We start from the raw sequence: 20,110 nt of genomic DNA, 5'->3' as shown, positions 1-20,110 counted from the left end.
TTTTGTTTATTTTTTTATGTTGCAATTTTCCTAACCAAATACACACAATGGTGTACAGAATTGACATAGGTTACTATCAAATAGGTGACCTATGGATCAGATCAATTCACAGACATCTACAACATATTTAACATCATCCTAGTAATAGGCTCTAGCCTTTGCCTATATGAAAAGAAAATGATGCACATTCAGTGCATGAGTTCATGTGGAGGAATTCACTGCATTGGATGCAGTAAACCCAGGAGGTGGAGTGGTCCCTATGATGTGGGGGAGTGTGACAACATGGCGCGGAGAAATGTGTCACAGCTGCAGGCAGTACTGGGTCTGCGCCTTCATTTCAGGCTAGGACTATCAAGTTAAATCTGCCTGGGAAACTAAACAGTACCCTCTATTGGATAGCACAGAGATTGTGCACCGGGATGCCTGACCTCGACAGAGGAACATGCCTACTGATAGTTCAGATGCTGCTACACTTAAAAGTCCAGACACTGTTCCCTTCTGAACTCAATCCTTTCAATCAATTGTTGGGGGTACTGGAGGACCAGGGCCGGTGTATTGTTGGGGGTACTGGAAGACCAGGGCCGGTGTATTGTTGGGGGTACTGGAGGACCAGGGTCTGTGTATTGTTGGGGGTACTAGAGGACCAGGGCCGGTGTATTGTTGGGGGTACTGGAGGACCAGGGCCGGTGTATTGTTGGGGGTACTGGAGGACCAGAGTCGGTGTATTGTTGGGGGTACTGGAGGACCAGGGTCTGTGTATTGTTGGGGGTACTGGAGGACCAGGGTCTGTGTATTGTTGGGGGTACTGGAGGACCAGGGTCGGTGTATTGTTGGGGGTACTGGAGGACCAGGGCCGGTGTATTGTTGGGGGGAGGACCAGGGCCGTACTGGAGGACCAGGGCCGGTGTATTGTTGGGGGTACTGGAGGACCAGGGCCGGTGTATTGTTGGGGGTACTGGAGGACCAGGGTCGGTGTATTGTTGGGGGTACTGGAGGACCAGGGTCGGTGTATTGTTGGGGGTACTGGAGGACCAGGGTCTGTGTATTGTTGGGGGTACTAGAGGACCAGGGTTGGTGTATTGTTGGGGGTGACGCATAAATTTCCTCATGATTTCTACCACCGACCAAGCTGCAGTTAAAGTCGGAAGTTTACATACACCTTAGCCAAATACATTTCAACTCAGTTTTTCACAATTCCTGACATTTAATCCTAGTAAAAATGACCTGTCTTAGGTCAGTTAGGATCACCACCTTATTTTAAGAATGTGAAATGTCAGAATAATAGTAGAGAGAATGATTTCTTTCAGCTTTTACACTCAATCAATATTTGGTAGCATTGCCTGTAAATTTTTTAACTTGGGTTTCGGGTAGCCTTGTACAAGTTTGTACAAGCTTCCCACAATCAGTTGGGTGAATGTTGGCCCATTCCTCCTGACAGAGCTGGTGTAACTGAGTCAGGTTTGTAGACCTTCTTGCTCGCGCAAGCTTTTTCAGTTCTGCCCACAAATTTTCTATAGGACTGAGGTCATAGCTTTGTGATGGCCACTCCAATACCTTGACTTTGTTGTCCTTAGCCATTTTGCCACAACTTTGGAAGTATGCTTGGGGTCATTGTCCATTTGCAAGACCCATTTGCGACCAAGCTTTAACTTCCTGACTGATGTCTTGAGATGTTGCTTCAATATATCCACATATTTTCCCTCCTCATGAAGCCATCTATTTTGTGAAGTGCACCAGTCCCTCCTGCAGCAAAGCACCCCCACAATTTTCCACCATAATTTGCAAATAAATTCATTAAAAAATCCTACAATGTGATTTTCTGGATTTTTTTTCTCATTTTGTCTGTCATAGTTGAAGTGTACCTATGATGAAAATTACAGGCCTCTCTCATCTTTTTAAGTGGGAGAACTTGCACAATTGGTGGCTGACTAAATACTTTTTTGCCCCACTGTAAGTGTATGTAAACTTCCGACTTCAACTGTACATTTGGAATTCATGCTTTTCTGCAAGCAAACAATCAATGTACTAATTCTAAAACAAAAGCTAGCATTACAGTAGAGAATCATAAACACTTGCAAACAATCACTGAGTTTTAATAAGCATCACCTGTTGTAATAAATTATAAGTAATATGGAAATTAGGCATGGCTCCTGATCCAAGGAACTCATAATTAAACTGTAAAGAGAAGTCAAAAGCAGTTAGCTTGATTGATTATGCTAGGGGTGGGCAAACTATTTGGCGCGAGGGCCACATTGGGATTCGAAATTCAACAGAGGGTTGCACAGACGACATGTTTTGTCAAAATCTGTTTGCGGACCAGAAAAGGGGCAGTTGTTTAAAACTATATAGGTCCATTATCATTTCTGTCTAGTTTTAGATGTTCAAGTGTGGCCTGGAGTGTTGTTTTTTCAACCCCAAATAATCATCCCCTTAAAACGTTTGTAGTAGTTTGTCCAACCTTGTGTTATGCACTGGAGCAAGCCAGCAAGTTCTACTGAATTTAGATTCAGGGTTTGGTGTCTTGGGATAGAAGATGCAGGACATATGAAAGTAGGCTACTATAGACATACAGATCTGCATTGTGAAACAGCTGTGTAGATAGGCAACTCAGCTTCTTTCTCAGAAGGGCTTTTTCCATTCTGGACTGTAGGAGAACACTTGGGGACTTATCCAATAAATCACAAATTGTGTGACGTAGATACCGAAGGGTTTCTGTAGACTGAAACAGTAAGGCTTTGTTTATGGAAATGGAGGTTTTGGAGCAGATTATCTGATGTCCTTGAGAGGGCCACATTTTTATCTTTGATTCTCAGTGAATAGGAAAACAAAGATCACTTACATTAGTCAAATTCATAAAAATGATTTGAAACTACTCAATCTGTGTTTGTATAAACCAATACTTTTTTCAAAAGCCTCTACCATAAAAGCTTGCTTCAGATCCAAAGCACACACAGAACTCAAATGGGTTGTACTGGAGCCCAGTGCCAAGGAGTAAAAGTTGGCACCGTCACCTGGGCAGCGATTAATTAATTAAAGCTATATTGAGCCACTTAAATTTACATTTCATCCAAGTTTAAGTTAGACTACAAAAGTGCCAAGAACAATGAACTCCCATTAAAGAATAATTAGAAATGCATAAAAAAGCTAAGCCAACTATGTGCAAGTCATTCATTTCACACTGTATTTCCTTAAATTACTACATTTCTTAAATTTGGCAAGCCTAAAGAAAGGGTTGCTGTTGGTCTTTGTACCGTGTGTTACCTTTGTGATGTTATGAGAGGCAGATAATGACCCTACTCTACATGCAGACCTGACCATGGGCTGCCTGGATATTTACCTTATTTAGCCTTCTTTGATCCCCAAGTAATGAAGCCAGGTCCCCTGGGATCAAACAATAGAGTTTATATCAAAGATAGTCTTTCAAACACAGTTGAGAAATAATGAGGCTCCTTCAGCAGCATACACCAGTGTGTAAACGTCTATGAGACAGAAAACACAGCAATCTGTTTACATTTTAAATTAACCCAGCTCTTTGTAGTGTTGGTCCCATGTTTCATGTGCTGAAATATAAGATCCCAGAAATGTTCCATACACACAAAAAGCTTATTTCTCTCAAATTTTGTGCACAAATTTGATTGCATTCCTGTTAGTGAGCGTTTTTCCTTTACCAAGATAATACATCCACCTGACAGGTGTGGCATATCAAGAAGCTGTTTAAACAGCATGATCATTAAACAGGTGCACCTTGTGCTGGGGACAATAAAGGGCCACTCTAAAAATGTGCTGTTTTGTCACAACACAATGCCACAGATGTCTCAAGTTTTGAGGGAGCGTGCATTTGGCATGTGGACTGCAGGAATGTCCACCAGAGCTGTTGCCAGAGAATGTGTTACTTTCTCTACCATAAGCCACCTCCAAAGTCATTTTTAAGAATTTGGCAGTACGATCAACCAGCCTTACAGCTGCAGACCACGTGTAACCACGCCAGCCCAGGATCTCCACATGCAGCTCATTCACCTGCAGGATCGTCTGAGACCAGCCACCTGGACAGCTGGTTTCATCCACAGATGAAACTGAGGAGAATTTCTGTCTGTAATAAAGCACTTTTGTGGGGTAAAACTAATTCTGATTGTATGGGCCTTGCTTCCCAGTGGGTAGGCAGTCTCCCAAGTGGGTGGGCCTATACCCTCCCAGGACATCCTGGGAAACTGCCCAGTCATGTGAAATCCATATAGATTAGGGCCTAATTCATTTATTTCTGATTTCCTTATATGAACTCCAACTCAGTAAAATCGTTGAAGTTGTTGCATGTTGCATTTATATTTTTTGTTCAGTATCGTATTCCAAATGATGGGTTGAAGGCCTTCTGCAAGTAGCAACATTGGGGGCAAAGTAATGAGCAGGTCTCTCCCACCCTGTTCTTGGAGCACTATAGTCCTGTAAGTATTCACCCCAACCCCAATTGTAATTAACCTGACTAATCATATCAACCAGTTAATTATTAGAATCAGATGTGCTAGATTAGGGTTGGAATGAAAACCTACAGAATGGTAAATCTCCAAGAACAGGGTCCTGAGCCTGAACTAACTTTTAGTATGAAACAAACTTTTAAAAGAAGCCCAAATGAAATACAGTGTTGTCACTCTACAATAACCTCTGCCATTTCTGGAGAAGGGATGAAATTATATCTCATTAGATTGAGAGCTCCTCTTTATTCCTTGGTTGGCCTGGCATTTATTTCCCTGGAGGTGCCTTTTTAAAGACTACAGTTTAATGCTGTCTCCCATCCCACAGAACAGCACTGCTGCTCGGATTCATACAAGCCACTATTTATTTCCTTAGAGAGCCTGGGTAAATTTCAGCAGCCAAGAGACAGACATGTCGCACACTGTAAGACAACCCACAAAAGCACCTTTGCAGGCTCCCTTGTAAAAACAAGACATGCAAGAATTTGTGATTATTAAAATATTAAAAGCGCCAGGGTGGTAACAAAGGCTCTTCCAGCCCCAGATTATGATCCCCTAGTTAACTTTTATTCTCACGAGAAAGACATATGTTCAGAATGGATGTGTTTAGTCAAGGCACACAAACTTAAGGTACCAGTGAGCCTTCACAAATACACTGAGTGAACAAAACATGACAGACCTTTCCATGACAGACAGACCAGGTGAATCCGGGTGAAAGCTATGATCCTGATTGATGTCACCTGTTAAATCCACTTCAATCAGTGTAGATGAAGGGGAGGAGACAGGTTAAAGAGCGATTTTTAAGCCTTGAGACAATTGAGACATGGCTTGTGTATGTGTGCCATTCAGAGGGTGAATGGGCAAGACAAAACATTTAAGTGCCTTTGTACAGGGTACGGTAGTATAGTGTATTCAGAAAGAATTCAGACCCCTTGACTTTTTCCAAATGTTGTTATGTCACAGCCTAACTCTGAAAAAAAACTGGTTTTAGAAAAAAACATGTTTTTGACATTATTGTGAATTTAATACAAATAAAAACAGAAAAACCTTAATTATTCAGACCCTTTGCTGAGACTAGAAATTGTGCTCAGATGCATCCTGTTTCCATTGATCATCCTTGAGATGATTCTACAACTTTATTGGAGTCCACCTGTGGTAAATTCAATTGATTGGACATGATATGGAAAGGCACACACCTGTCTATGTAAAGGTCCAACAGTTGACAGTGCATGTCAGAGCAAAAACCCAGCCATGAGGTCAAAGAAATTGTTTGTAGAAATCTGAGACAGGATTGTGTTGAGGCACAGATCTCGGGAAGGGTACCAAAACATTTCTGCAGGAATAAAGGTCCCCAAGAATACAGTGGCCTCCATCATTTTTAAATAGAAAAAGTTTGGAACCACAAAGACTCTTCCTAGAGCTGTCCGCCTGGCCAAACTGAGCAATCGGGGGAGAAGGGCCTTGGTCAGGGAGGAGACCAAGAACCCGATGGTCACTCTGACAGAGCTCCAGAGATCCTTTGTAGAGATGAGAACCTTCCAGAAGGACAACCATCTCAGCAGCACTCCACCAATCAGGCCTTTATGGTAGTGGCCAGACGGAAGCCACTCCTTGGAGTTTGCATCTAAAGTAGAGGTCGACCGATTATGATTTTTCAACGGCGATACCGATTATTGGAGGACCAAAAAAGCCGATACCGATTAATCGGACAATTTAAAAAAAAAAGTATTTGTAATAATGACAATTACAACAATACTGAATGGACACTTATTTTAACTTAATATAATACATCAATAAAATCAATTTAGCCTCAAATAAATAATGAAACATGTTCATTTTGGTTTAAATAATGCAAAAACAAAGTGTTGGAGAAGAAAGTAAAAGTGCAATATGTGACATGTAAGAAAGCTAACGTTTAAGTTCCTTGCTCAGAACATGAGAACATATGAAAGCTGGTGGTTCCTTTTAACATGAGTCTTCAATATTCCCAGGTAAGAAGTTTTAGGTTGTAGTTATTATAGGAATTACAGGACTCTATACCATTATATCTCTCTATACCATTTGTATTTCATTAACCTTTGACTATTGGATGTCCTTATAGGCACTTTAGTATTACCAGTGTAACAGTATAGCTTCCGTCCCTCTCCTCGCTCCTCCCTGGGCTCGAACCAAGAACACAACGACAACAGCCACCCTTGAAACAGCGTTACCCATGCAGAGCAAGGCGAAGAAGTACTCCAAGTCTCAGAGCGAGTGACGTTTGAAACGCTATTAGCGAGCACCCCGCTAACTAGCTAGCCATTTCACATCGGTTACACCAGCCTAATCTCAGGAGTTGATAGGCTTGAAGTCATAAACAGTGCACTGCTTGATGCATAATGAAGAGCAGCTGGCAAAATGCACAAAAGTGCTGTTTGAATGAATGCTTACGAGCCTGCTGCTGCCTACCACCGCTCAGTCAGAATGCTCTATCAAATCATAGACTTAGTTATAACATAATAACACACATAAATACGAGCCTTAGGTCATTGATATGGTCGAATCCGGAAACTATCATCTCGAAAACAAGACGTTTATTCTTTCAGTGAAATACCGTATACGGAACCATTCCGTATTTTATTTAATGGGTGGCATCCATTAGTCTAAATATTCCTGTTACATTGCACAACCTTCAATGTTATGTCATAATTACACAAAACTCTGGCAAATTAGGCGGCCCAAACTGTTGCATATACACTGACTCTGCGTGCAATGAACGTAAGAGAAATGACACAATTTCACCTGTTAATATTGCCTGCTAACCTGGAGTTCTTTTAGCTAAATATGCAGGTTTAAAAATACACTGCTCAAAAAAATAAAGGGAACACTGAAACAGCACAATGTAACTCCAAGTCAATCACACTATTTCTGTGTAATCAAACTGTCCACTTAGGAAGCAACACTGATTGACAATAAATTTCACATGCTGTTGGCGGAAATGATAGGCAATTAGCAAGACACCCCCAATAAAGGAGTGGTTCTGCAGGTGGTGACCACAGACCACTTCTCAGTTCCTATGCTTCCTGGCTGATGTTTTGGTCACTTTTGAATGCTGGCGGTGCTTTCACTCTAGGGGTAGCATGAGACGGAGTCTACAACCCACACAAGTGGCTCAGGTAGTGCAGCTCATCCAGGATGGAACATCAATGCGAGCTGTGGCAAAAAGGTTTGCTGTGTCTGTCAGCGTAGTGTCCAGAGCATGGAGGCGCTACCAGGAGACAGGCCAGTACATCAGGAGACGTGGAGGAGGCCGTAGGAGGGCAACAACCCAGCAGCAGGACCGCTACCTCCGCATTTGTGCAAGGAGGAGCACTGCCAGAGCCCTGCAAAATGACCTCCAGCAGGCCACAAATGTGATGTGTCTGCTCAAACGGTCAGAAACAGACTCCATGAGGGTGGTATGAGGGCCCGACGTCCACAGGTGGGGGTTGTGCTTACAACCCAACACCGTGCAGGACGTTTGGCATTTGCCAGAGAACACCAAGATTGGCAAATTCGCCACTGGCGCCCTGTGCACTTCACAGATGAAAGCAGGTTCACACTGAGCACGTGACAGACGTGACAGAGTCTGGAGACGCCGTGGAGAACGTTCTGCTGCCTGCAACATCCTCCAGCATGACCGGTTTGGCGGTGGGTCAGTCATGGTGTGGGGTGGCATTTCTTTGGGGGGGCCGCACAGCCCTCCATGTGCTCGCCAGACGTAGCCTGACTGCCATTAGGTACCGAGATGAGATCCTCAGACCCCTTGTGAGACCATATTCTGGTGCGGTTGGCCCTGGGTTCCTCCTAATGCAAGACAATGCTAGACCTCATGTGGCTGGAGTGTTTCAGCAGTTCCTGCAAGAGGAAGGCATTGATGCTATGGACTGGCCCGCCCGTTTCCCAGACCTGAATCCAATTGAGCACATCTGGGACATCATGTCTCGCTCCATCCACCAACGCCACGTTGCACCACAGACTGTCCAGGAGTTGGCGGATGCTTTAGTCCAGGTCTGGGAGGAGATCCTTCAGGAAACCATCCGCCACCTCATCAGGAGCATGCCCAGGCGTTGTAGGGAGGCCATACAGGCACGTGGAGGCAACACACACTACTAAGCCTCATTTTGACTTGTTTTAAGAACATTACATCAAAGTTGGATCAGCCTGTAGTGTGGTTTTCCACTTTAATCCAGACCTCCATGGGTTGATAAATTTGATTTCCATTGATAATTTTTGTGATTTTGTTGTCAGCACATTCAACTATGTAAAGAAAAAAGTATTTAATAAGAATATTTCATTCATTCAGATCTAGGATGTGTTATTTTAGTGTTCCCTTTATTTTTTTTGAGCAGTGTATGTACTTCTGTGTATTGATTTTAAGAAAGGACATTGAAATGAACATTGATGTTCATGGTTAGGTACACATTGGAGCAACGATATGCACCGCATCGATTATATGCAACGCAGGACGCGCTAGATAAACTAGTAATATCATCAACCCTGTGTAGTTAACTTGTGATTATGATTCATTGATTGTTTTTTATAAGTTTAATGCTAGCTAGCAACTTACCTTGGCTTACTGCATTCGCGTAACAGGCAGTCTCCTCGTGGAGTGCAATGAGAGGCAGGTGGTCAGAGCGTTGGACAGTTAACTGTAAAGTTTCAAGATTGAATCCCCCGAGCTGACAAGGTGAAAATCTGTCATTCTGCCCATGAATGAGGCAGTTAACCCACCGTTCCTAGGCCGTCATTGAAAATAAGAATGTGTTCTTAACTGACTTGCCTAGTTAAATAAAGATGTTTTAAAAAATTGTTTAATCGGTGTCCTAAATTGTTATGAAAACTTGAAATTGGCCCTAATTAATCAGCCATTCCGATTAATCGGTCAACCTCTAATCTAAAGGACTCTGACCATGAGATTCTCTGGTCTGATGAAACCAACGATTGAAATATTTTGCCTGACTGGGGTGAAGATTCACCTTCCAACAGGACAACGACCCTAAACACACAGCCAAGACAATGCAGGAGTGGCCTCGGGACAAGTCTCTAAACATCCTTGAGTGGCCCAGCCAGAGCCCGGACTTGAACCCGATCTAATATCTCTGGAGACCTGAAAATAGCTGTGCAGCAACGCTCGCCATATAATCTGACAAAGCTTGATAGGATCTGCTGAGAAGAATGGCAAGGTAGCCTAGTGGTTGGAGCGTTGGACTAGTAACCGGAAGGTTGCAAGTTCAAATCCCTGAGCTGACAAGGTACAAATCTGTCGTTCTGCCCCTGAACATGCAGTTAACCCACTGTTCCTAGGCCGTCATTGAAAATAGGAACTTGTTCTTAACTGACTTGCCTAGTAAAATAAAGATTTAAAAAAATACCTCAAATACAGGTGGCCAAGCTTGTAGCGTCATACCCAAGACTTGAGGCTGTAATCACTGCCAAAGGTGCTTCAACAAAATACTGAGTAAAGGGTCTGGAATACTTACATAAATGTGATATTTTTAATAAACTTACAAAAATGTCTGAACCTGTTTTTGTTTTGTCATTACGGGGTATTGTGTGTAGATGAGGGGGAAAACAACGTAATCCATTTTAGAATAATGCTGTAATGTAACATGTGGAAAGGGTAAAGGGGTCTGAATACTTTCCGAATGCAATGTACGTGCCATGCGCACCAGTCTGTGTGTCAAGAACTGCAACCCTGCTGGGTTTTTCATGCTCAACAGTTTCCTGTGTGTATCAAGAATGTGTGGTGGACCAAAGGACATCCAGCCAACTTGACACAACTGTGGGAAGCATTGGGGCCAACATGGGCTAGCATCCCTGTGGAACGCTTGACACCTTGTAGAGTCCATGCCCCGACGAATTGAGGCTGTTCTGAGAGCAAAAGGGGATGCAACTCTGTATTAGGAAGGTGTTCTAATATAGGTGTTAAAATAGTTATACACTGTGTGTAACCTAGCAATTCTCATACATCTTGTGTTTGGTCTTAAACTGACTGCAGTTTGAGGATTTCAAGAATACATAAGTAACCGATCAGGTTGTCTGCATGACTGCATTGGCCCTTTGAGCCAAAGCCTAGACATTAGTCTTCAGCTCTTAAGACCTCAGGCAAGGGACACATTGTACAACCTGCTCAAATACAAAATGTGACCAAGGAATAGTCTTGAACTGAGGATTTAATGGCTAAATGGCCATAAGTTCACATTGTTTTCAACACATGTATTTAAAAAAATTCTGCAGAGGTGTTGAGGTTGTGACATAGGTCATCTGATACCAGTCGGGTTAACATGCAGCTTTTAAAGCAGCTCAGTGGACTAAACGAGATGCCTCACGGGTAAGAAAGCATGACCACACAAAAATGTGAACATTTATTGCTTTATCTGAATACTGCATTGAAAGCAAAATCATTCAGAGTATACACAGAAATTATACAATTATATGGTTTCACAAAGGAAGTGAACACATACTGTATTACAATCTACAAAAGTCTACTTTACAGAAATTTAAAATTCTAAATATCAAAAGTACAGCTATAGAAAGAAACCAGTAACTGCTCTGGATATCTGTCAGTCAAACAACTTGGTGACATCACAATCCAAATTGGAAGTCATCTTGTACTTACAGCTGGTTTTGGAAACTAAACTGGCTGCCACAAAATAACATTTTACAAAATAAGTAGTTGAGTTGAAATGTTTATATAAATTATGGTGCCCCCAAAATGATATAATCTTATATCTGAAGGTAAAAGTAGCATGTTACATTACTCTTCGAGTTGGGTCGGTAGTGCATCATAGCAAAGACAACAGACACATTTTAAAAAGGAGAATATGGTCTCACATGGAAAATCTAATACAATACTCCATCTCACGAGGAAAATAGATTTTTTTAAATAACATAGAAAGATACTTTTTCCTCAATAGCCAAGATGGCGGCACATGAGTAAAAACAGTGGTATGGGCTGGATGCTGAGGCTCGAGCTTCAGTCAAACAGAAATGCTAGCTAGCTCATCTCTGGAGTAAGTAACTAACGGCATAAATAATGAAGAGGTTAGTTAGCAGGGTTAGCTCTGTCCTGACTCTGGTGGTTTGGCGGGGGTGATAATCCACAGAGAAAAACAACTGGCTACAGGAACAAAACTGGGCCTGCTTTACCTGTCAAATGCTCAAATTGATGAGAAAACAATACCCAGGTGAACACACCGTCCAATCAGCACAGTTTGAACAAACATCATATGCAACCCAAAAGACTGACCAAGGCTGAAACAAAGACCTCTGGAGACCACAAGCCTTAAAAGGAAACTCTTAAATAGAGTGTAGGGGAAGAAAATAATCCAGTTAAAAAATCTTCAATTGAAAATAAAATGTGGATGTCCACATCAATGACAGGTGGTCATTTTGAGGAGTAGCCAAAATGTAGACAAGGCGTAAAGTCTCTAGGGGACCAGGATGGAGTAGCCCCTTCACCGGTGACACTCAAGCTAGACTTGAGGACAGATGTTCTTAATGGTCAATAGATCGATCCTGAGGAGCTGTTAGTCCTGCTCCATGGGCTCTTCACTGGTCCCAGTGTCCTGGCTGCCACTCTCCTGGCTGCCACTCTCCATGGCACCCTCTGCAGCTGGCTCAGGAGTACTGCTGGAGGGAGCAGGGGCTGCCTCTTCCCTGGATTCATTCTCCGCACTGTTACAGCTGCTGGCGCTACTGCTGCTGACTGGGTCACTGCCCTCATCGCTGTCCCGGGCCTCAGGGTTCTTCAAGACGCCAGCAGTGGCCTGCTGTTCTGACTGGTCCATGTCATTACCTTCCTCTTGGGAGTCACAAGGTACCTCCCCCTCTGCCTGCTTATCCGCCCCGGGCCCTGCTGATGGCTCCGACTGTGTGCTCGATGGCTCTGTGGGACAGGCAAGGAAACAAAAACAGAGTAAGCAATGTTACCTGGGTTCTCATAGATCTGGCACACAGATAAGCTGAACTTGCAATGAACACCTATGAATTCAGGCAACTCCTGGTTCTGCTCATACACTTACTAATATCCACAAAGGATTTCACCAACGATGTATACCGGCATGATGGAAAAAGGTGAAAATTCAGTCCTACCTTGGTCTTCACAAGTCCCAGCAGTACTGGCAGCCTCACTGTCCTCCTCCTTCTCCTGGACCATGGACTCTGTCTCTTCCGACAAGCTGTCAGCATGGCAGGAGCTGAGGGTGTCCACCTTCTGCTCCTCCTCTTTATCTTTGTTGAACTTGAGCCTCTTCACCTCGTGCTGCTCTGCCTCCATAACCTCCTGATCGTCATAGTGCTTGTTCTTCACAGAGCTCCCTAGCGTATCCGATGCTGACACCTCACTGAGAAAGAAGATTCAACACACATTAAATTCATAAAGGAACGGTATGAAGTGAGTATCACATGGTCTTTTGGGTAGCAACTGAAGTACCTGGAATGTGTGTCATGTCCCTGCTCTGTGGTAGGATCTTTGTTTTCTGTACTGTCCGGTAGACCGTTTGTCGCTAGTGAGCTGGCTAGAGAGAGTTTTGGTCTGTTCAGAGGCCTGGGGGTCCCTGGGCCATTAACTTTCCTGCAAGAAAATAATAAGAGACTAAGAAAAGTGAGGTTTACTTTCTGCATTTACCTTTAGGCAATTATCACTGATGTGAAACTAGGATGGGAGAATGAGAGCCTGTCCTATGCGCTTTACCTCTCTGTAAAAGCAGATGTGTTTCCAGGCAACATAACACCATTAATTCTATTCACACCACTGCATCCGTTTTTCCTTCATGACAGAGAGAAACATCACAATGACAATTCCGAACATCATATAAACTTAAAACACACCTCTGTGTGTCTAAAAATGTTTCATTGCTATAATGTATAACAATAAGGAAAAGACAACCCTTACTCTGAGGTAGGATGCACACAGCTGACCACCATCACATTCTGGGAGAAGAAAAACCCTATTACAAACACTGCAATATATAAATACTAATTTATTGAGATATATACACACACAGCCAGTCAAAAGTTTGGACACACCTACTCATTCAAGGGTTTTTCTTTATTTTTACTATATTGTAGAATAATAGTGAATGCATCAAAACTATGAAATAACACATGGAATCATGTAGTAACCAAAAGTGTTCAAAAAAATAAAAATAAATATTATATTTGATATCCTTGATGGTTTTTGCGACTGCATTTGAACATTCAAAGTTCTTAACATTTTCTGCATTGACTGACCTTCATGTCTTAAGGTAATGATGGACTGTCATAATATGGACTTTGTCTTTTAACAAATAGGGCTATCTTCTGTATACCACCCTTACCCTTTCCTTAAGAAGGAAAGAAATTCCACAAATTAACTTTAACAAGGCACGCCTGTTAATTGAAATGCATTTCAGGTGACTACCTCATGAAGTTGGTTGAGAGAATGCCAAGAGTGTGCAAGCTGTCAAGGCAAAGGGTGGCTACTTTGAAGAATCTAAAATATATTTGAATTTGTTTAACACTTTTTTGGTTACTACATGATTATTATTGTGTTATTTCATAGTTTATGATGTCACTATTATATTACAATGTAGGAAATAGTACAAATAAATAAAAACCCTTGAATGTGTAACTTTTGACTGGTACTGTTAATGATAGATGTGTATATCTCCCTCTCATATATATACACACACACACACACACACACGTATATATATATATATATATATATATATATATATATATAACACACACTATAAAAATCCTATCTAATGTGGCACTGAACTCACCTTCTCAACACCTCTGAGGAATTTCTCTGTTCCTGTGTAATTCCTCTTGGGTTCTGTAAGCAGCTCACACAAACGCTGGATCGTAAATGGAATTCTGAGGGAATGATGGTAAGGAGTTGATTAAAATAAACCCAATTTTTCTGCGAAGAGAGAATAATTAGATAATTTATTCTGGTATTGCCCCATGTAGCTTGTTTCTGGTCACAGGTTCAAGAGTGGCTGAAAAAACAACATTGATTTAAAATGAACACTACAAACAGCAGTGTTGGGTGATTTGGAAAGCCATAGTCAATCAACAATATCATAATACTTGTAGGAAAGGCTTTCATCTTTAGCTCTGTGGATACTATGCAATTAGAAATGTTTCAAATTCATGTAGACATCACAGCACAGTTGAAAATTATATGGCACATGGAAATCAAAAGAGGGTGATGGGTGAGATGGGCTGTGAGTAGCTCAAGGGTGATATTAGAGAGCTCATGATCGGTAATGGTCATTACTGGAAAACCCTACATATAATGTATACCGGAGATGTCAGTACTATTTATTAATTAAATGTAATGTGTATAAAAAAAAATATATATATATATATAAATGAATGCTGTGTATAAAAGTATCATGTATGTAAAAAAAAAAAGCTGTAAAAACTAAAGTGAAAAACAGACTAGCTAAAGAAAAAAAGTGATAATATTAGATAGTGGTATGAATACTTTCTGAAGGCACTTGACTTATTCCACATTTTGTTGTATTATTGCCTGAATTCAAAATGGATTTCTCACCCATCTACACAGAATACCCCATAACGACAGTGAAAACATGTTTTTAGAAATGTTTGCTAAATGATGGAAAATGAAAGATAAATATCTAATTTACACAAGTATTCACACCACTGAGTCAATACATGCAAGTCTAAGAGTTTTACACACCTGTATTGTACAATATTTTCACATTTATTTAAATATATGTGTCAAGCTCTGGCAAGTCTTGCCTTAGATTTAAGCCAAAACTAACTACACCACTCGGGAACAGTCAATGTTATCTTGGTAAGCAACTCCAATGTATATTTGGCCTTGTGTTTTAAGTTAAAATCCTGCTGAAAGGTGAATTGGTCTCCCTGTGTTTGTTAGAAAGCAGACTGAACCAGGTTTCGCTAGTATTTTGGGCTGTGCTTAACTCTATTCAGTTTATTTTATCCTAAAAAACTCCTAGTCCTTGTCGATGACAAGCATACCCATAACATGATGCAGCCTCCACCATGCTTGAAAATATGAAGAGTGGTACTCAGTGATGTGTTGTATTTTCCCCAAACATACTGCTATGTATTCAGGACTCAAAGTGAATTTCTTTGTCACATTTTTGCAGTTTAACTTTAATGCCTTGTTGCAAAAAGGATGCACGTTTTGGAATATTTGTATTCTGTAACGGCTCCTTTTCACGTTCATGTAGGTTAGTATTGTGGAGTTACTACAACGTTGTTGATTCATCCTCGGTTCTCTTTTGTTACAGGCATTAAACACTAACTGTTTAAAAGTCACCACTGGCCTCATTGTGAAAACCCTGAGCGATTTCCTTCCTCTACAGCAACTGAGTTAGGAAGGATTTTTATACACCATCCAAAGTGTAAGTAATAACTTCACCATGCTCACCCCCCCCCCCCCCTAACAATTCCACTTAGACATTATGGGGTAGTGTGTGTAGGCCAATGACAATGTCTAAGTTTAATCAATTTTCAGGCTATAGCAACAAAATGTAGAAAAAGTCCAGAAAATATAGCCAAACTTTAATGAGACTTTTAATTACATAAATAGAGGCTAAGTGGCGAGTCATGTTTGACAAATAAAATTGAAGGATAATTAACATTAACGTCTAAAGGCTTGATTCTGTCGACATACTTGAAGCACGGTTCTTTCAGATCAAATGGTCACAAGACCAGAGTGAAGGACAGTGCCTGTGGCGCACCACTCATCACCCACCTTAAATCTGAGGTGGTGAGCATTTAGAAACTATTTAAACAAACTTAACTGCCTGGATATTTTAGGTAATTTTATGAAGCATGCTTTACCTTGTTTCAAAGTAGCCTAGCCAAAAAAGCTACCATAGAAATGTTGAGGCAATTATTTTACAAATACTTAATATGCAATTGAAACCAGGAATTGTTTCATGTTCTACTGGTTTTCAAATAAACTTAATTTTATTGTCCAGCAGCCAAAGGCATAATCCTAGTCATATTAGTAACCCAATCTAGTCGATGCATCTTCAGATTTCCCCACTTAATTTCTAATTAGGGATGCACAGATTACATTTTTGTCCAATATCCAATATTTTCCTTGCCAAAAAAACCCGATACCGATATTTAACATCTTTGCGGACTAGTACAGTTAAATAGTTGAAACACACAAAGTTATTTTGTTGGCATTTACATGTGTCCCCATTACCAGTAAAACTGCACTGTTGGTAAAGAGCTTGTAAGTAAGCATTTCACGATCAACTTGTATTCGGCGCATGTGACAAATAAAGTTTGATTTGATTTGACATAATCACAAACCTTTTTTCACTCACTTGCTGTTTCATTGTTAATTTTTTCAGTCTCAACCAGGATTTCATCATACATGTCAAGCAGTGAAGTTTCAGCTCTGTGGCCTCTTCTGCGATGCGCAGTCACTGTGTCTGTTTCCATCTTGTCCAGCTGTGGCTAACATTTCACATGAACCCTGTTTCTTGTCTGAATCAAAGTAGAGGTCCTTGTACCTAGCATCGAGCATGGTGGCAACACAGTAAAGAGGCTCAGAGAGAATGCCACCGATTCGCTTGTTCACAGCCTTGAGTACTTTTGCAAGTTTTAAACCCACGGTCTGTTGGCAGTTTTGTTGAGCAGGTGTTCTATGCCATGACAGAGGGTAAAATGTCTGCAGCAGAAGCAGTTGATGAGCTTATTTCTCAAGTCAGTTGTGGAGCTAGGAGTGTGTTCATATTTCCAAGTTTCAAACATGTTCTCAAATGCCATTGAAATGGCAGCAGCGGTATGAGAACCGGCACATTCTTGAGCATGTAATACGGCTGTCGACCAACTGTGCTGTCAGACTCAGCATGCTCATGGGCCGGACATCGCTGGTACAAATGTCAGTCGTGAAGTTAATAGCAGTGACGCACATAGCAAGTAGCTCATGGATGTGCGTTTCAACAATACTGTGTAACTCCGGCAGGGCAAAATCTGAAAAATAGCACCTACTTGGTGGTGTGTACCGGGGCTCAAGGTGCTTGACCAGTCGGCGAAAGCCGACATCATCCACAACAGAGAACGGTTGATTGTCAAAAGCAATGATTTCCATTATCTTGGCGTTAATGGATTTTGCCTTTGAGTTGTCTCGCTGAAATTTTCTTACTCATTCAAATGACTGCTCGTCTTGAACTTGTTTAGTTGTTGGAAGTGTGCGCTTAGTATTTTTCTGATTTTATTCTGTGTAGCGCTGTATTTTTGTGGCATCATTCCGTCATCTACCAACATTATATAGGTATGCACGTCAGCTTTGACATCGGTTTTGCACGTCGGTGTTAAACTAGACAGACATCGGGCCGATGTTTGCATTTTTAGCAAATATCGTCTGATTCCGATATGGTTTCTGATATATTGCGTATCCCTATTTCTAATGGATACTTTTATCTCGGTCCACTTGCGCTTGCGGTGAGCTTTTGAGAAGTGTTTTCCTCTAATTGCATTTGCGCATAGCCTACAGCCATGTGTGCATTGTTGAGCTTATGATATGAATAAATAAACATTACAGTTTTAAGCTAAATAGTCTGATCTGTTGCATCAGCCTCATTTCCTTTTTACATGTTTAATGTGCAGTGTTTGAATGCATTTAGGATCTGTCGGCCAAGAACCATCTCAGAGTCAGTTTTTAACCTCTAGAGCCCTGGAGGGAATTATTTTATAAAGACATAAAACAATATTTGGTAGTAATTGTAATGTTGCAACATTTTATAGGGTACCAGGCTACCATCCTCCAGCAGAGAACTAAAGGAGAATTTTGAGACCGTCTTGATTGAATATTCAAAGAAGCCAATTGTGTATAGTCACATTTTTTGTCTGATTCTCTATGGTAAAGATAGTAATGCATTTTATTTTGTAAATTGGTTCCTTGCATCATACAATTATGTAAAAATTGTGTTACTGACGTGTTTTGTTTTGAGAAGTAAAAAAAAATTGAACAGTCCTATGAGGCTGAGGGACAAGTGGCTAAAAAAGTGTATGTCAAGCCCTGCTACAGTACATGTGACATCTAGAAATGCCTATCCAGTAGATGGCGCCATTGTATAACCACCACAAAATCAGCAATAGTGAACTCCAGATGGCATCACATGACTGTAGGAAAACAGTTGCCTAATGGTTTTGCTGGTACCTACCCATTGTATCCATTCACAATCTTCAGTATCCTCTCCTTCATGTCCTCAAATGGAATGGACTCCACATTGGGATTGGCTACCCCCCTTTGATCGGGTGCTGAGGCTATGAAGTCATCCATCACCTTCTCCAGTTTGAAGAGGAAATAGCTTTTAAACTGGGACCACTGGACCCTGGAGAAAGAGTACACATTTCTTAAAAGGAATAATCCACATTCCTATGATTTAAATAAAGCAAAATGTGAGAATATGATGCATACAATTTTTTTTGCATTTCAAGATTATAATAAATTAGCTAGCAACATGTAAAATGTGTAATTTAGTTATACACCACATGCAGAAAAGACTTGGCATGGCCTTGGCATATTCCATAATTTGGACCAGTGGTGTTCAAGTTTTCCCACTGAACATGCCTCATCCTCTCATATGCATGACATCTGTTGCTCCAGGCTTGTCAATAGGAACATTACTTACATGGTTTCTCCAGTCTTGGCAACATGACACAGAAACTGATCTAGCAGGGGAGCCACTTCTTGCGTCCCTTTCTTGTCAAAGTCTGTAGAGAACAGTGATATCAAATCAGTGAGCACAAAAGATAAGGAAACTGAGTGATTCGCTTGCTTATTACTATCTAATGAATGGGGATTTGTGGCTACAACACTGTCAGAGTGTTTTAGCCATTCAACTAGCTAGCTAGCCAGCTTCAGACAAGCACCTGCCAATTGGGGATAATCAAGTTAATGACATCAACTGCGAATTTAATTGAGTGTTCGCATAAAAGGCTGTCCTTTACAGCTAGTTGTGGCAATTGAACAGCTACAAGTGAACACAAAATTAGCTCAATAGCCACCTAACTAACACTAGCTATGGTACCATTTACATAACAATTAGCTAGCTAGTTAGGCTTAACTTAATGCCAATGTCTTATCTAGATAGCTAAATTAACTAGCCAGCTAACTACCGGTAGTTAATCAGTTCATTAGCTTAGCTAGCTGGGTGTCAAGCTAGCTAACGTTAGCTATGTGGCGATGGAGTTGTCAACACCATCATGTTTAACTAGCTAGCTACATTGTTGAATCCAGAAATATACATAGGAAACAATTACATAACATAGCTCGCTTGATTGCTTTTCTGGAGGTTTGAGAATTGAACGCTACTAGCTAAGCAACGTTGATTCTTCTTCCGAATTTTAGCATTAGCTAGCTGACTTGCTAACATTAGCTTAGAGCTAGCTACATTCAACACCTGGCGATATAACTAGCTAACCACTGTGGAATCAAGTAAGCAAAACGTCTGCCTTTCAATCGAAGTATTACGCTATTCATAAGAACCAAAATAACCTTTGAACGCCTCTTGGAGTGAGTTTATTTCCATCATGTTCTCTGTCAATCTCTTGAAACCAAGAGGCAGACTGATGGTGGCTACGTTCTCAACACAAAAAAGTAGGGAAGA

The 20,110-nt window shown here is 41.2% G+C and overlaps 1 protein-coding gene across 2 annotated transcripts; it reads right to left on the bottom strand.

The window, feature by feature from the left end:
• Window positions 1-10,819: 10,819 nt before the first annotated feature.
• LOC135540231 (serine/threonine-protein phosphatase 4 regulatory subunit 2-B-like) lies at window positions 10,820-20,110 on the bottom strand. Of its 2 annotated transcripts, none has more exons than XM_064966738.1 (9): window positions 19,999-20,110; window positions 19,133-19,214; window positions 18,662-18,832; window positions 14,258-14,351; window positions 13,384-13,421; window positions 13,183-13,257; window positions 12,922-13,083; window positions 12,582-12,832; window positions 10,820-12,375 (listed from the first exon to the last, which is right to left on the bottom strand). In XM_064966738.1, the coding sequence occupies exons 1-9, from the start codon at window positions 20,033-20,035 to the stop codon at window positions 12,017-12,019; spliced, it is 1,269 nt and encodes a 422-aa protein (XP_064822810.1). In that variant the 5' UTR covers window positions 20,036-20,110; the 3' UTR covers window positions 10,820-12,016. The 2 variants fall into 2 exon arrangements, with proteins under 2 accessions (XP_064822810.1, XP_064822811.1); XM_064966739.1 differs by having other exon boundaries at window positions 12,922-13,062.

Source organism: Oncorhynchus masou, chromosome 5 (assembly GCF_036934945.1).
Source record: "Oncorhynchus masou masou isolate Uvic2021 chromosome 5, UVic_Omas_1.1, whole genome shotgun sequence".
Classification (NCBI taxonomy): domain Eukaryota; kingdom Metazoa; phylum Chordata; class Actinopteri; order Salmoniformes; family Salmonidae; genus Oncorhynchus; species Oncorhynchus masou.
This window is presented reverse-complemented; position numbering and strand designations above follow the sequence as displayed.